Raw genomic sequence first — 15,928 nt, forward strand, 5'->3', positions numbered from 1 at the left:
CATTAAACCTTTTTAAGGGCTTTAAGCACCTATAGAGTCAGGCTTTTCTGAGTTCCTTCGCTAGCGGAAACCCCTGCTTTTCGGCCGTAATCCCGTGCTTGACCAAGGCATTCAATGGTAATGGATTCTACCCTGAACCGGGAGCGGGCGAAGACATGCAGCTTTCATTTTCAAGGTACACAGTCGCGTGCTGAGCAAAGAGGTATATATCATACTCATTTATACGCGCAAGGTGCGCATCAGCCGGAACGCGGAGAGGATTTCCCTCAAACAAAGATGGGCGTGTCAGGAAACAATGTGAAGTCACCCCTATTTCGCTGTCCAGGGAGCTGTTGACTAATGACCTAAAAAACGCGTGACGTTTGGGAAGCATGAGCCCCGTACCGACTCATTGGGATCCTAAGCATACAGACCTAGGGGATGGTTTTTATACCGTCCACTGTCGTCACTTCAACTTGACATTGGACTCAAGCCGGCTTCTAGTGATTGAGTATCGAAGTGCCCTTCAGGTCCCCACACTGAGGTTATACGTCAAAGATAGAAGACTCTGCTTGCGCAGCTTGGATACTCTTCCAAGGTAGGTAAGCGGGTGAACTCCCTCGTCCCTGGACCTAGACAGGTAATGTATCGTGCCAAAATAAATGATAGCCCCAGCTCTACCTTCAGGTCCAGAGATTTCCCCACAAGGCAAAGGACCGCCCGCATGGGATGCGTACCGTTGTTACGATTGGCCGTTCGAAGTCTTATCCGGTACAACTAATCAGAACCACCAGGCAACGTGAATCTCACTCTATCATAAACAGCCAAAAAGCTGCTAAGCGAAACCTCACGGGCCGTCCCCCCCGCAGAAAGGAAAGGAAAAGTTTACCCGCTCATAATGATTGTAGAGTATTTTCGGGTTGGAGGTCTAATAGTAGTCACATCAAGTCCTCCCCCTCTTACTCAGGGAGGAATACTAAACATTATCCATGAAAGAAAGCTTTGAAGAATGAAACCCATTTTTTCTAAGGTAAGAAGGATAGAGAGCCTCCGCCTGCGTTTTCAGATATGAGTGAGTGAGCGCTTTTTCTGCTATGAATGAATGACCTCTCTATTTATTTTCAAGCTTGCTCTTCAAACCGGCCTATTGCTTTCTTCTATGAGAAGGTTCTTCCGTAATCACTTTTTTTAATACATCCATTCTTCTTTCATTCAAATGAAAAGAGAACTAGACCTTTCTTTTCATCATTGAAATCTGTCATTCAATCGCAGTGCGGTGCTCTCAAAAAGCTCAATCCTCGAACACTAAAACAAATAGATCAGAAATTCGACCTGGGATTCGCCCGTTCCGATCCTTGCTTACTAAACAGGTGCACCCCCGGATATGTATGTTGAGAGAACCCCATGAGGCTTTCTTTCCCATATACGAAAGGGAAGGAAGAAAGAAAGAGAAAACGAATACTAAGGTTCATGGGGTCCTCAAAAAAAAGGGGATAGAGAGCGCGGAACGGACTTTCCAAGCATAAAAGAATCCCTACCTATACATTCCGTGGCAACAGACAGAAGGCAGTTTTGTCGTTGTTGTTAACTCCAGGCCCATTCCCGTTCCAAAAAAGATCCATGAAAAGACTACCATGATTTCCGAACGAACCGAGAGAGAGTCGAGGCTTGTCGTAGATAAGTTTTATGATCCAGTTATTTGCAAGTACGTATCATCTGCTGCTTTATCCGCCGTCTCTGCGGCCGCCAAAAGCCTACCTACCCTCCATCGGATATTGAGTAGGTTGACCCGGGAAGAGATCCGGACGAACCTTCCAACAAGTAGAATAGAAGTTGACCACAAAGCTATCTCTGTTGGAGACTCCTACCCAGAGGCCATCTCGGGCATGGGAAGAAAAGTCGACAGACAACCGACTGAACTAGGCAATGCGGTTTAGGCATTGAGGATGAGTCCAGCGGTCAACAAAGGGCTTCTATCTACAGGTGCTTTCATTATGGATCGGTCGACTTGTCACGATCGATTGCTCACAAAGAATTAGGCTTGGGGAGGTGATATAAATCGCTATCGATACGATACGAGGCGGATTTGCTGACCGTAACGAACTTGACTCTGCCCCTGAAAAAAAAAAAGAGCGGGGAGACCTTTGGCCTGGGCTGGGGGGAGAGTGGGGTCGCTTTGCTTTAGTACTTTAGTTCGTAACAAGGCTCGAGAGACCTACTTGACGAGTTTCCTTATGAGTGAGTTTGTAGGTGCTTTTACTTTAAGTTGAGTATTAGTAATAACAAGTTTAAGTCGAGTGTAAGGAAGGGATTCTCCTAAGATAAGCTTTTTAGGAAATAGAAAGAAAACTACTTTTATGAGCTGTCTCAGTAGTGACCTGACCGACTTTATTAGCTGTGTGAGTAGTGGCTTAGCTGTTAACTGTCTAAAAGCTACGATCGAAAAAAAGACCTTTTGAAAAGAAACCACTAATACGCCCTCCTAAAGGAGCCTTTAGGTCCGTGTAAGGCGAAGAGAATGGAATGAATGGACCCGCGAGGCTGAAAAGCCGTAGTGCGCTAGCGCTAGCAAGTTAGCGCAACAACTTAGTGTCTTGTTTTCTTCGCTGCTTCTTTTTTTTTACATAAGGTTAAACGAAACCGGTTGTTAATGCTTGTAGCTTGTGCTTCTGTCCTTAGTCCATTTTTGGCCGAAGCTGTTCTGACTGCCGTATATTTTTTTAACTGAATACTTTCCTCTGTCATCTCTGGTCTGCCTTTTTTGAAAGAAGATTTTCTACCCTGCCTGATTATGAAGAGCTTCGAGTCTATCGGGGGAGGATGTGGTGGTAACCCCCGCAGCTTCGTCTAGAGCCGGGCGTCCAGCCGTGTAATAAGACTGACTTTTGCCACTATAGCGACTTCACTCTCAACTCTAGCTGAGAAGTACTCTCCATCCACTTCCCCCTTTCCGTATGCCCAAAAGCTCGCCCGCCCGGTTTCTTTATGAGCCCCTTTATGATTCCCTTACCCAATCTCATGATAAGCAAGCCCAGCGGCCCTGCCTTAACCTGTCCCCAGACAGTCAGCCCTCGCCAGGCTGCTGGCATTGCTAAATGCTCTGCCATAAAGCAAGCTTTCCTGAATACGACAACTCAAATGCGGAAGTAGCTAAAGAAGTCGGCCTAACCTTCACCTTCGGTTCCCGTAACCAAGTTTTTTTCTCACTCCTTATGTACTTTTTCTTTTTTTTTTAAGTGTAGGGCAAACGGCGCTCTCTACTTTCACTTCTAACTAAAGGCGAACAGCCGGCATTGCAAGCAAATAGAGAGCCCCCGCCCGTTTGAAGTCGTTGCGAGCCGGAAAGCGTACCGGCAGTTTGAGTCGCTTACTTAATTTACTAAATAAATCTTTTTTATAAAAATAAGATTTATTTATATATTATAAACAATTGGAAAAAAAAATGGATTTTACAATTGTTCATTCCTGGGAAGCGGAAGAAGCAGATAGAGCAAAGGCCTTCTCTTTCCGTCCGCTCTTCCCGAAGTGAGAGAATTGCATGTAAAGATCCGTAAGGGCTTATAGTTTAATTGGTTGAAACGTACCGCTCATAACGGTTATATTGTAGGTTCGAGCCCTACTAAGCCTACTACCCTCTTCTCTTCACCCGAAACAAGGCAGCCGAAGTCCCCGCCACCCTGCAGATCTCAATCTAACGGAAGCTCCTGGAACCACACTGCTGCCGCTGTCCTTCGGGCATGCCTCCTACGCTTACCACTTACCTACGCTCTTTCAGCATCCCCCTTCGGGCAATACGGCTTTCGTAATACGCGAACCAGCTGAGCGATAGCTCTTCGATCGCTATATTCTTGCAATAGCGAAGGCATGGTTCATCCTCTAAGAAAGAGTAGATGCGAAGGTTCGGATCGAAGATCTTCGCGAGACGGCCCAAGCGAAGATCGGCATTCGAAGGCTTGAGGAGCAGCCCTCAAAAGGGAAAGACGCGGAGACGGCAGACTCGCCAGTCAAGCAAATCGTTAAGGCTGACTACAGCAGACCGGGGGTTCAAATTCCTCTTTTCCTGTTTCAATTTCCGGGAGTGAATGTAGGACGTGCAGACGGTGCATCAAGTGTGAACATTCAACCAAAAGCGTTTTAAGGATCGGCAATAGCTAAGCATTGTGGCCATCACAGTTCAAGCTACGTATGGCTGGCGTACAACCTACGGGCTTCTTAGCCAAAAGAAAAAAAAAAGATACCTGGTTGAAAAAGAAACCCTTTTTTATATGCAACATCGAAGACGCTATTTTGCGGGTCCGCTTTTCTTTTTAGCAAGGAGGCGATTTGTTCGCTGGGCGATTCAGCTAGCCAAATCGCACTAATGCAATTAATTCGCCCTACTATCCTACAGAGCAATTCAAACTCTTAGTAAGACTAGGGCTAGGGCGACTCATTCTATTCTCTCTGAGGTCAGGTAGGTAAAGCGTCTAGCTTAGGGGAGCGCGTCGAATCGCTGAAAGGTCTTGGTTCTTTTTTTCATTTGTTAATCTGAAGATAGAAAACCGCAATGATTCCAAACTGAACTTCAAAAGTCTCGTATCCATGCTGTCCCGACTTCAAACTCCTTTTCGTTCCGCTTTAACTAGGCAGTTTTAATTATGTGTTCTTTTCAGTGTATAAGGAGGTTAGGAGTGAGTTAAGCCAATGCGTACAAATATACAGACCGGGCTCATCCTTTTATGTTGAGGTCAGTGCAAGTCTGTCTATGATTAAGAGTCTAGGTGGTGTTGAAGCTGGCTCATTCATGCCAGTCATCTTAAAGCTATGAGTCAGAACAATGTTCACCAACTCTTCGATACTAATCTTGTTCATATAAAAAAATGAAAAAAGAAGATTTTTTGAGTTTGAATTGTTTTTAGTGTTTTGTCTCCTCCCCAAGGTAACATTGCCGAGCGGGCGATCCCTGTCTTGTTTAAAAAGCTAGCTTTTCTGCGGCACTCAAATTACATTTTTCCCTAGCGCTCTTTTTTGACTTCTTGAACAATTTCATTGCCCTAGAAGTTGTTGCTTGATCGAAAGGATATAACACATACGAAACCTTAGCTTCGCTTACTTTTTGAAGTATAACCTTCGCCACGACATTAGTGGCTCTACGTGCTTCCCGCAGGCTTTTTTTATAGAGAGAAAGTCAGAGGGGCGGTACGGGAGATTGGTCTGCTCCGAAAAGCGGAGCTTTTGGGTTCGCTCCCTCTACTCTATGCGGTCGGCCTTCTTACTAGTCTGCCTTCTTTCTCTTGATGGAATATAACAATGCCCGAGCTACAGCTTTGCTTGCGTTCTTCACCGGCGCTCGCCGGATGTATCACTCATCCTGCTCCTAAGGTAAGGAGTCTTCCGTGTGTTATAATCTTTACGAGAATGAATCGCGGATGTTGGTTGAGAATTGTTCGGGAATTCATTGATAATTCCTTTGCCAGGTTCTAGGGGGGCTACTCTTCTTTTTTGTCGATCGAGCCGCTCCCCCTCATTCCACTCGTCCAGCCTTCTTCACGAACTTGTACAATCGATGCCACAAAGATAGCCAACTCTATTATCGAAGAAATAAGGAAACGGGCGACAATTTGGCACCAGATATCCGGAGGTGTGGAAAGAGCAGCTGTGAGAAGGGGAAAAACCATCAAAAAACGACGATTGTTCGTGAAGGTTTCCACAGAAAGACCCCTCAGTTCTGGCAAACGGATCACAATTACAGGTAACTGGGAGCATACCGATGGAATGAACGAAATACGAACAGTTAACATAATATAGTCATAGATCTTAGGTTGTAATTTGATCATGAGCGAATTTGTTGATGTTGCACCCACGAAGTATGGAAAGTGCCAAACATTGGGAACTACCCGGGAAAGAGTTAAGAACAGGAACAAGAAGAAGCAAAAACCACTTAAATGGAAAAATCTATTGTATTTCGTCCTTTGTTCCCCATAGCAACTGGGGATCAAAAAGCACCAAATTTGGTGACTTACAAAAGGAAAGACGAAGTAAGAGCATGCTATTGAAGACGTTGCTACATATGTCGAGAAGGCCTCCGTTGATTGTGTACGAACAAAATACGAGTCCAAAGGCAGGGTAAGAAAGGGTTTAGCTAATGGGAATATTAACTCTTCCGGGAACCAATAACGCGTAAACCATGTCAAACCAAGACCGATCAATATCCGAACGAAACGGATTCGAACTTCTCCTAGAATAGTTTCCAATGCGAAATCAAATTCATTGGATATATATGAGTAATTCAAAAGATAAATGAAAATAGATTCTTTTATAAGATTCGCCTTACTAACAGTAAAAGACTGCTTTTGGAAGTAGTCATTCTTCTCTTCCTTTTACTTCCTTTTTATCTTTGTGATGCTGACGCATTAGACAATAGAGTCTGACCGTGGCAAGCAGACTTCTTCTGTACCATCTCAGCCTTGCCCCTATATCATTTTTGTGAGGGCATGACTTGATACCTGTTAGAAGAAATCGAACGTGAAATCGGAATAACTTTATTTCCCAAACCAGCCAACCCAGCCCCATGACTGTAAGAAGAATAAAGAACAGAGGAGGGCGGGCCATCAAGTCTCTTGATGGCTGGAAAACAAAGCGAAAAAGGAAGTAAAAGGAAGAGAAGAAAAGAAAGATACAACATTTAAAAAGGAAAAATTCTGACATCACCACAGACCAATTTGTTTTCTCGCTCCTTGCAGGCGGAGCGGCATACCGAAAGGATACCAATTAAGCCGACCATTAATGACTAGTTTGAACACGAGGAGGGGTCTGATCCCTTATTGGATTTGAAGCGATGACTTAAGCATAAATACCTCGCTTTTGTTCAATTATAAAAATTCTAATAAAAAGAAAAAAGAATTTTGATGGAGATTTGTAGCATCATTCAAGTAAATACAGATTAAGATCGTAAAAACATGAGCTTGTAATATAGCTACACCTAATTCAAGACCGGTTAATGCAAGAACTATAAATAAAGGACCAAGATCTCCTATGAAATATAAAAGATCATTCATACATAGCATAGTCCAAGCGAACCCACTTAAAATCTTTACTGAACTATGACCGGCCATCATATTAGCAAATAAACGTATTCCTGAGCTTAATGCGCGAAAACAATGAGGGATTAGCTCAAGGAGTACTAAAAAAGGTGCTAACGGCAGCGGGACTCCTGCAGGTAATGAGAAGCTTAAAAAATGAAGCCCATTTCTTTGAAATCCCACTATAGTAATGCCAATAAAAATGGAAAATGAAAGACCCAAAGTAATGAGAAAATGACTTGTAACTGTAAAGCTATAGGGTATCATACCCTGGAGATTACGAAATAACAAAAAAGTAAAAGTGACCAAGATGCAAGGGAAAAACTTTTGTTTAACATTTCCGGAAAGACCACCTATTTGTTCGTTTACCAGGTTCAGCACGAAATCATAAATAAGCTCTACCAAGGATTGCCAAACATTTGGTACTGAGTTTCCTCCTCCCTTTTTAGTAACAAAATGAAGCAGAAGTAGGACCAAACTGAGAGTTAGCAGCATAAACAAAGATGGATTTGTGAATGAGAAATACAAGTTTCCTATTTTCATAGGAATCAATGGGAGAATGGAAAATTGCTCAAGTGGGCTGTTGGGCGTAATCGTAATAAACACTTTTCATTTCATCCCTGTAGTTCCGCTTCTTGCTCAAAAATGAAGAAAGACTTGTCGGAAATCACCGGTTGGGTTGGTCCGACCAAGAAAGGCATGGGAGTCTTTGGGCATTGCTTTCTTCTCTTATTCAATTTCTAGTTGGATGAAAAAAGTGCTCCTAAAGGACTTCTCAAGGACCGAGGAAGTACTATCGTGCTACTGGCTTTTAAGCGGATTGCTACTGGTTTGCTGACAAAGCAAAATGAAACTTCCTTCCTGTCTTCTCCCTCAGAACTTGCATTCGAGGTTCCATTTCTACTAACTATATTTAATCCATTCCTTTGGTCTATCCCCCGCTAACTCTTATTCTGATTAAACCTCCCCTGACTCGCCCATTAACCCTGGAAATCTGAGGAATCAGTTCCCTCTTTCTTGTTAGAGTAAGGCAATGCAATTGACTTACTTACTTGAATAAGTAAGGTAATTTCTATTTACTTACTTGGATACAAGTATGGGGCTAGGTCAAAGAAGAGCTGATTCTTTCATAAGCCGAATCCTTCGCTTCAACTATAGTTAGGACTGCAGATGGACGCTACCTATGTAGCTTTCCCTGTCGGGATGTAGCAGCTCTCCCAGTCCGAAAGAGCTCTAAAAGATTAGAGGGATTCCTGCTAAGTTATTCTTTTATTAGCCTGCTTCCTTTAGTACTTGCTTTAGCGCCTTCTCTTCCCTCGTAAAGACTCATGAAGGTAGTTTCTACTCACTTACTTGAACTTCTAAGGGCGTAAAGGAGCACACTAAGCCAGTTAATAATTCTAGTTAGCGCTTTTTCTGACTCGCTTCCTTCTTCCCTAGGCTGCGAAAAGAGAGAATTTGACTCTATAACGGGCTAAGCTTGAGTGAAGTTCCTCTCGGGTTCGAATTGGAATCGAATCGATTAAATCAGAAATGAACTTAGATAGAGGCGTGATCTATTCTAGGTATTATCTATGGACTAGTTCGGCAGGTTCAGCGCAACATGTCTACAGGTTGATCCCTTGTTTCGACCTCAACCTTCTATTTTTATTTGATAAGCACTGAAACAGATCTAAAAGCAAACATTCCATTGATTGAGCACCCATTCCTGTGTTTGATGATGATCCAACCTGCTATCTCAATGCATGGGATTTCCTTTCGGATACAAAGATTCACATAGAAAGTAGTGAGACTTTAATGGCCTAGTACGACCAGACAGAAGCAGAATCATTCATAGTGTGCCTCAGGGATTGGTCATTCATGAGCCTTCCTTTCTTTACGAGATCAGGCCAAACAAAGGAAAGAGTAGCACTAGCTGAGCAAAGTAAGGTTGCACATTGAGAGGCTTCCCCAGTCAACATAGAGAAGGACAGTCGATAGAAGCAATCATCCGGGGAACCTTCCTTCACAGTCGGTGTCCCATATTCTTATTAATAAGAATATGCTTAAGACAGGCAAGTCGTTCATGAAGAACCTTAGTTTTGGACCTTTGCAAGAGGATTTCCCCAGCTTTTAGTACCACCACCTATGAAGACTAAGATTCCGAAGCAGTGGGAATAGCTTTGAAAAAGCTTTCGTGTGGTGGGTTTTGTCCCTAATGAGCTGGGAGAGCAGCAAGCCAAAGATCGTACTCTCCGGAGCAAGTCAAATTCATAGCTAAGCTGACCATCTATCTGCCCTAAAAGCAAGGGCTTGGAAAACGGGTGCCAGCAGTTCGGTTGAAACTCGGAATTAGGTAGTAAGTGAATACTTTGGTCTTTTGGCCACCGATGAAAGGAGGATTCCCAGTCATGTAATTCAAAATCAATTGAGAAAGAAAAAGCCCATGCTAAGGAGAAGGTGTGGTGTAGCACCGGTTCCGGCAACTCTTTATATATATATCCGATATGATATCCTGGACTCAAGAAAGGAATTCACAAATGAATGAGCGACTATATCATGGAAATATTCCACTGGTGAACGGCGACAACTTGGCTAAGCCCATTTTAAGAGCTTACTATAGTATCCAAATTCCATCCTATACTTTTCTCCCTAGGTCGAGGCAAAAGAGTGAAAGTGGGAATCGGCATAGGGCGCTGTAAAGGCCATTCTTTAAAAAAAAAGGTGAAGTCCGAGGGCTAGGTTCAAGGGTTGGTCGATCTATTTCATATCCTCCGTCGGTGTCTTTGTCTTTTCACCTCCGAGAAGTGGTTTTTTTCGGACTTTGAACAAGCTTTGGATGTACAAGAGCTTGTTTACAATTGTTTACATTTGAGCATGCAACGCTCCTAGTCTCATCTTTGGGGCGAAGTAAGGCAATTACATTGGCTATATTGGTAAGGTTAAGCAGTTTAATCGCATTTCTCGTCTCTCGCTCTGATCTGGTGTCGTCGCTCACAGTCCAAGAAAGGTAGTCATTTCATTTCATTGGCTAACGGGATTAGGCCTAATGGGATAGACCGATCATCGCTTCCTTCCTCTACTAGTTCTGGAGTCAAGCCAGCAAAGAAAAGACTTTGAAAACTTTCATTCAACGTGCCCATAGAGGAGCTTTAAACAAATCACAGAGCACTTTACTTTACCGATACCGATGAAAAAAGAAAGAGAGTTTTTAGATTCATATATCGGGTTAAACGAGTCTCTTTGAAAGAAGAAAGCACTACTTCCAATCAGTCTCAAGTTAACACTTCCCTCAGGACCATAGAAGGGACGAGAGAGCTGTGCTTCCAGTTCCTTAATAGTATATCTCTTGTCTTGTCTTGGGATTTGAGTTCTTTCCTAAGACCTACACTTTTTTTTGATTACTTTCTTCAGAGGCTTTTCCGGCTTAATAGCCTGCCAATAGAAATAGAAATCGGAATGAAAAGTAAGCAATAGGAACTGGTACATAAGCACAAGCAATCGGATCTCCTCGGGTCAAGTCAGCACACCTGCTGTAAAGCCATCTTGAATAGGAAAGCAAGAACGGAGTCGAAGTCTATTTCGGATGTGGGAGTCTTAATATAGAGTAAGAACTATTGGACTCTTAGATACTGCCCCACAAGGGGATCTTTTTTTATTCAATTTACCGTAGTAGGAGTGGATTAGAGCAGCGCCTATCGCCAAAAAAAAGGCAGACTAAAAGGAATCGAAACAAGATGAAAATCCTTTTTACGCCAGAAATTCATTATAACGAAGAAAGACCTTTCTAACTTGGTAGACGGTGTGATGTGGGATTTCTACACCCTAGACAGAGGTGGAAATCGCACACCCCCCAACCTATCAAAAAATAGCTAAAAAAGCTTGGTTCCTTGATCATATGTATTCGTTGGGCGCTTCATGACCCTATCCGCTGTCTTTCCCACGGGGGTGTGTGCTTGATATGAAAGCTAAGTAAAGTCTAATCCATCTTATTAAGGTCGAGGGCCAGTATCAAAGGAGTTCTTCTTTTAATTCCCTTTTGTAGAAGCAAAATAACGACCCTTACTCAATAGGAAAGATCCTTCACAGATAGAAATCATCCAGGTTCCGCTCTACTTCTCAAAATTCGTATGTATAATGGGGAAAGGCGAATTGCGAGCATACTCGATGTCGATGTGAAGCAGCTATGCGTGTGCTATAGAAGAAAGAAGTACTTATACTTTTCTAAAGTGAAATGAAAGCCGATAACAAACTTGCAGGGCTTTTGAGATTTCTTTTTGCTTGTTTGTTATCGGCCTAAAAGCGAAATAATTCTTCTAACTGATAAAGCTCATCCCGGCGCCAAGCATCAGATTAGGATTATTCCCGACGAGCACAATCAGTGGGACAAAGAGTGGAGGTTTATACAAAAGTATACCGCATAGATATAAGGACTTCATCGAGGGGGTCGCTAATGACTCTTTTACTACGCCAAAGTCGCTGTCTTTCGCTAAACACAAAAGAAATTCTTATTGAACTTGAATCATAAGCATTCTTTCCATTATATTTCTTTAGATGATTCATTTTTTTTATGGAACATATTATATTGCTGTTACCATTCCACTCCTGCCGCACCTTTCATTCATGTTACGAGCAGAATTCCTCGGCTGACAGAAGGGAAACAGTTACATATTCAACTATGTAGTTTTACCGCCCATTTCGACAGAACTGAGCTTGATGGATGTGAGTATCGACCACATAACAATTCATTCTCGTGTGTAGCAGGCCATGTCTCCCGAACGATCATAGTACGGCTGCTCATCTAATATCATATCAAATGAATCCAGCCGGGTCCTTAGCTCAAAGAAGGTTAGCATGACACAACCATGCCAAAACCAAGCGAAAAGGACGTTCTGTCAACAACACGATGTTTTATGCGATGGAATTCTCCAAGTCGGAGACAGCTAAAAAGCAGTCCGATCGATGCCGTTGAGAATGAAGATTTTGCTTTTTTTCTATGGACCATAAAAGGAAACTGCCTTTCATACAGATTATACTACGGTTGTTTCTACACTCTTCGTTAGCTGAATCAAGACAAATGGCTGCAGCTTACATTATATACTCCTCGCGGAAGGGAACTGCTGAAACTTATCTTCCGTCTTCGATCTCAGGTCCGCTATGCTCTTTGTTACTATACCCTCTTCACCTAGTTTTCCTTTCTTTCTCACCAGTGGCCGCTAGCAGATAAGACTGAAAAACCACTAACTAAAACGGATGAATTGCTTGCAGGCTTGCTAACGTAATGACTGCTCACTATGTACCCACTCATTCTTCCTGGCAATGCAAGAGAAGCCCCATACACTACTTTTTTAATCTAGCGAAGCCTGCCGCCTTGTGATACACTTCTTCGATTTAGGTTGTAGCGGCTAGCATGCACGTCTAAGCAAGCTGGCCGGCCTATCTTGCTTGTTCGGAAGTCTTCTTCATATTTCTTCTTCGAAAGTACTCTACTACGTATGAGATCGGATCTTCTTCGGAGGTACTCATATATATACATATGATCAGATAAGTGTGAGTTACGTAATGACACCAGTAAGTAAAGAGTCAACAACCCCATCATAAAGATCAGCGTATAGCCAGCTTTTATGAAGATTTCTGATCGGAGGTAGTTCACTTATAAGGCCCTTTCCGGGAAACGCCAAATTTTTATTCTATATTATTTCTTTATTCGAACTCAACTCTGTACGCCGGGCCGGGCGTTCTAAAGCTGGGCTGCAAACCATTTAGCTAAGCTCAGTTCAAGATAAGTGTGGATGTCTTTCAATTGGAGCAAGAAACTAGCTGAACGCAAACAGTTGAACTTCGGACTTCCCTAGTATTCAACTACTGACTTGTATCAGTTCAATCGTCAAAGTAGTGTTAGCCAAGACTTGACTCAACGAGGAATAGCCGTTATCTCACTTTCGATAGCGTCTTCCTCAATATGAGATCGCTTGCACCTTCTTTTTGCACTAAACTAATAAGAACTCCTCGGCATTCATATTCATTTCAGCATCTCCTTGCGCCCAGCCCCCTCAACTTATTAGCCTTTCTCTCCTTACCCGTGGAACTATTTGAAAAGTGGGTAGCAGCCTCCGCGCTTGAGTTATGTTATAGTTCAACTCTGTATCAAGCAAAGCAAGTGACCGCTGATGGGCATTGATCAATCAGTCGAGTCAGCCCCGGGTCTTCTATAGCTGAAAGAAAACAGTGTAAGCAACTCCAGAGTGAGTGGGATCAGTGGACGGCTCCAATAAAACAGCCATGAAACAAGTCGCTTAGTTGGCAAATAAAAATAGGACACAGGCGGCCGATAGACAGTTTGCTTGGCCAAGTATAAACCTTGTAAAGAAAAGGCTTCCCTCCTGCTGCAACCTTTGTCTCTATCCCTATTTCTTGGGTTGGGATAGATCTCGAACTCAAAAGACTAGCCGCCTGAATCTTTGCTTCCTTCTATTACCGGCGGGCTAGCCAAGGATACCCCCACTTCAAGTAGACAATTCGAGATTATCCTTGCTTAATTCGCTCTACCCCTCGCCCCGCTTCCTGTGCTGTAGTGATGCCTGACTAGAAAGGATTCTCGCCCAAACCATAAGAAATGCTGGCTAGGACTGGTTCAATTGGTGCTCTGGCAGGGTCAATTGGATCTGATTCAAATGCTTCGGCCTCCGCCTAGGCCTTGACTGTTGAAACGATGTAGAGATAGTGGTACCTTTGCCTCTGCTTGCTCTGCTGTTCGCGCGGTTATAGCGTTCGCTGCTTCTGGCACTGTGCCTAATAAAACACAGCCGTCGCTTTTTATGGCTAGCATTCATTAAGAAAATGGGTGGATACCTCGGTGAGTTTTCTGGACCATGTCCCATCAGTGATGGACCTCTTAACCGGTTGGTTTCGGAATGTCTATACATGTGTCACATGAACAGGTTACAAGGACCCCGTGGGCTTGAGAGCATGATAGGAATCCCAATTTTATTCATATGATTTTAGTTTTCATTATTGAACTCATATTCTATGCCAGGCCAGGATTGATAGTGAGAGTTTAAAGTAATATACGTTGCATTGGCCAATGCAAAGCTCTAGGAATTGAATAGAGTCAGAGCAGAGATCTAAGACCAGTATAGAAAGGTAACCAGTTTCGATTCTATGCTTTGAATCCGTGCATGGAAGATCACAGGCCACCCGAAGAATGAAAGGAAAGGAAAAGGCGGCTAAGCTTGACTGAGGGCTAAGGAAAATTCCATTGTTAAGATAATAGGTAGCCTAAAGGCCCTTATATCATTATCTCTCTAGGCTGTAGCATTTGAAAGCCTTTACATCAGTCCAAGGCTCTTTGACTATTAAGATGACTTCGCCCCCTTTCCAGAAGACCGAGAATCAGGAGCTACTTTATACATACCAAGCCAATCTCGCTGAAACAACAAGCCAAGGAAAGACTACCAGCTGATTTAACTTGAACAATTCTTGGCTAAAAAAGAGAAATGGCATCTTTCCTAAGCTAAGTAAGACCGCTAGCGCTTTCTAACCGAACGACTTGTTGGCTCGAGTTCCTTCTCTCCGTGAAGACGTTAGCAAGAACAGCTGATGAAAGAAGATCGGAGTCGGTAACAGAACTCTATTTAGCTGAACTCCCTTTCGCTTTAGAGAAGACAGTTCGAGCAGAAGAATAAGAAGAAGAAAGGGCTAGGGCCATCTAATCGCACTGCATCTGTCAGACCATTTCCCTATGCCGATGAAACAACTCTTTCAGCAAAAGAGAATTAAATCATCCCAGGGGTTCAAGGGCAGGCTATACTAAACTCTTTCATGTTATCTTATCGTCAATAGGCACGCACCTCTTTTTTTTAGTCAAGGAAAGGCGCTTAAAGCAGCTTTTGGAAGATAAGAACTGACTTGCTATCTGCATATTAAACTAAAGCATTCGACGTTTTTCGATCCTAGAACACGCGTTCTAGGCATTAAAGCATGGGGAACCCTATGTGAGAGATTTGCCGGGGCTTTTAAGGGCTTTTCTTGTGCCAGGAAATGAAGCAACTGCTCTTCTTTCGGAACGAGCGAGTTCAGTAGAGTAGCGAACAGAAGTAAAAGACAGTTGTTCTATCCAGACGAGCAGTATTGCAGCTAGCTTCTTTAATTCAAGTATGAACACACAGCAGGTTTCTTTTCATCGAAGAAACCATAGATGCTTTTTCCTGTGTCGATGAATAAGATTGGTCCTTAACAGCCGAACCTTAGCTCTGTGACAATTTAATTACCTAAACACCTGCGCCCCGGAGTGGTTCCTAAACAAGAGATCAGAAAAGCAGCCATTTACCGTTCCATGAGTGCTTTTCCTTGAGTTCGGATTAGGATATAGAAAGAATTGATCCTAAAAGTGGTTGGTCCTAAAGATTGGTCAATAATGCCTCAACAGAAAAAGAGAAGCCTAAGGAATTAATCTTCCTAAAAGCATAGGGCAAAGGTAAGCTTTATTTTATGCCAAGCTAAATGCATATCTTGGGGCCCCCAGCTAAAGAAGATGAAAATCATCCCAGGCTTAGAAAGAGTTGACCTTCTTCTAAATTCTAAGAAAATGCCATTTCATATGGCTATGGCGTAGAGCCTGCTATCGCATCCTTTAACCTAGCCCATATGCCAGCTCCCCTCGCTCCTCGCTCGGCCGTTCTTCACTCGCTCGATTAAACAGATCTTTCAGCAAAAGCGGATTCAAATCATCCCTGGCGGGGGCTAACTCGGCATGTGATGTTTGGACCCTGCTTGCCTTTATTAAGCTAACCCTATCGCATACTTCCTTGCTTGGTTGTCGTTTAATCAGAAGCATCGAATGAAAGGTTCTTTCCAAGACCATCTGCTATTGAATCAGCTAAAATAGAGATCTATCAGCTGCTCTTCCT

General features: G+C 43.1%; 6 protein-coding genes and 1 non-coding gene across 7 annotated transcripts, besides 31 other annotated features; 2 read left to right on the forward strand and 5 right to left on the reverse strand.

Annotated features, from left to right (window-relative positions):
- Nucleotides 1-1,613: 1,613 nt before the first annotated feature.
- Nucleotides 1,614-1,916, forward strand: orf100c. Its single transcript has one exon. The coding sequence runs from the start codon at nt 1,614-1,616 to the stop codon at nt 1,914-1,916; it is 303 nt and encodes a 100-aa protein (NP_064049.1).
- Nucleotides 1,917-3,533: 1,617 nt separating this feature from the next.
- On the forward strand, nt 3,534-3,610 carry LK397_mgt015. Its single transcript has one exon. It is a non-coding gene; the product is annotated as a tRNA-Ile (tRNA).
- A 1,837-nt stretch (nt 3,611-5,447) lies between these two features.
- orf115b lies at nt 5,448-5,795 on the reverse strand. The gene has a single exon. The coding sequence runs from the start codon at nt 5,793-5,795 to the stop codon at nt 5,448-5,450; it is 348 nt and encodes a 115-aa protein (NP_064051.1).
- orfX lies at nt 5,448-6,278 on the reverse strand. The gene is given in 1 exon segment: nt 5,448-6,278. A coding segment is annotated over 1 exon segment (831 nt).
- Nucleotide 5,524, reverse strand, in orf115b: a sequence feature (C to U RNA editing).
- Nucleotide 5,554, reverse strand, in orf115b: a sequence feature (C to U RNA editing).
- Nucleotide 5,570, reverse strand, in orf115b: a sequence feature (C to U RNA editing).
- Nucleotide 5,627, reverse strand, in orf115b: a sequence feature (C to U RNA editing).
- Nucleotide 5,689, reverse strand, in orf115b: a sequence feature (C to U RNA editing).
- Nucleotide 5,696, reverse strand, in orf115b: a sequence feature (C to U RNA editing).
- Nucleotide 5,732, reverse strand, in orf115b: a sequence feature (C to U RNA editing).
- Nucleotide 5,740, reverse strand, in orf115b: a sequence feature (C to U RNA editing).
- Nucleotide 5,800, reverse strand, in orfX: a sequence feature (C to U RNA editing).
- Nucleotide 5,830, reverse strand, in orfX: a sequence feature (C to U RNA editing).
- Nucleotide 5,858, reverse strand, in orfX: a sequence feature (C to U RNA editing).
- Nucleotide 5,864, reverse strand, in orfX: a sequence feature (C to U RNA editing).
- Nucleotide 5,975, reverse strand, in orfX: a sequence feature (C to U RNA editing).
- Nucleotide 6,049, reverse strand, in orfX: a sequence feature (C to U RNA editing).
- Nucleotide 6,059, reverse strand, in orfX: a sequence feature (C to U RNA editing).
- Nucleotide 6,106, reverse strand, in orfX: a sequence feature (C to U RNA editing).
- Nucleotide 6,125, reverse strand, in orfX: a sequence feature (C to U RNA editing).
- Nucleotide 6,137, reverse strand, in orfX: a sequence feature (C to U RNA editing).
- Nucleotide 6,173, reverse strand, in orfX: a sequence feature (C to U RNA editing).
- Nucleotides 6,279-6,321: 43 nt separating the features above from the next.
- On the reverse strand, nt 6,322-6,666 carry orf114c. Its single transcript has one exon. It carries the CDS (start codon nt 6,664-6,666, stop codon nt 6,322-6,324), a length of 345 nt encoding a protein of 114 aa, NP_064052.1.
- A 197-nt stretch (nt 6,667-6,863) lies between these two features.
- On the reverse strand, nt 6,864-7,637 carry atp6 (ATPase subunit 6). The gene is given in 1 exon segment: nt 6,864-7,637. A coding segment is annotated over 1 exon segment (774 nt).
- Nucleotide 6,866, reverse strand, in atp6: a sequence feature (stop codon created by C to U RNA editing).
- Nucleotide 6,877, reverse strand, in atp6: a sequence feature (C to U RNA editing).
- Nucleotide 6,920, reverse strand, in atp6: a sequence feature (C to U RNA editing).
- Nucleotide 7,057, reverse strand, in atp6: a sequence feature (C to U RNA editing).
- Nucleotide 7,099, reverse strand, in atp6: a sequence feature (C to U RNA editing).
- Nucleotide 7,121, reverse strand, in atp6: a sequence feature (C to U RNA editing).
- Nucleotide 7,124, reverse strand, in atp6: a sequence feature (C to U RNA editing).
- Nucleotide 7,183, reverse strand, in atp6: a sequence feature (C to U RNA editing).
- Nucleotide 7,322, reverse strand, in atp6: a sequence feature (C to U RNA editing).
- Nucleotide 7,468, reverse strand, in atp6: a sequence feature (C to U RNA editing).
- Nucleotide 7,547, reverse strand, in atp6: a sequence feature (C to U RNA editing).
- Nucleotide 7,636, reverse strand, in atp6: a sequence feature (start codon created by C to U RNA editing).
- A 6,005-nt stretch (nt 7,638-13,642) lies between the features above and the next one.
- orf100d lies at nt 13,643-13,945 on the reverse strand. Its single transcript has one exon. It carries the CDS (start codon nt 13,943-13,945, stop codon nt 13,643-13,645), a length of 303 nt encoding a protein of 100 aa, NP_064054.1.
- Between the last annotated feature and the right edge of the window lie 1,983 nt (nt 13,946-15,928).

This window comes from Beta vulgaris, mitochondrion, assembly GCF_026745355.1.
Source record: "Beta vulgaris subsp. vulgaris mitochondrion, complete genome".
NCBI classification, from domain to species: domain Eukaryota; kingdom Viridiplantae; phylum Streptophyta; class Magnoliopsida; order Caryophyllales; family Amaranthaceae; genus Beta; species Beta vulgaris.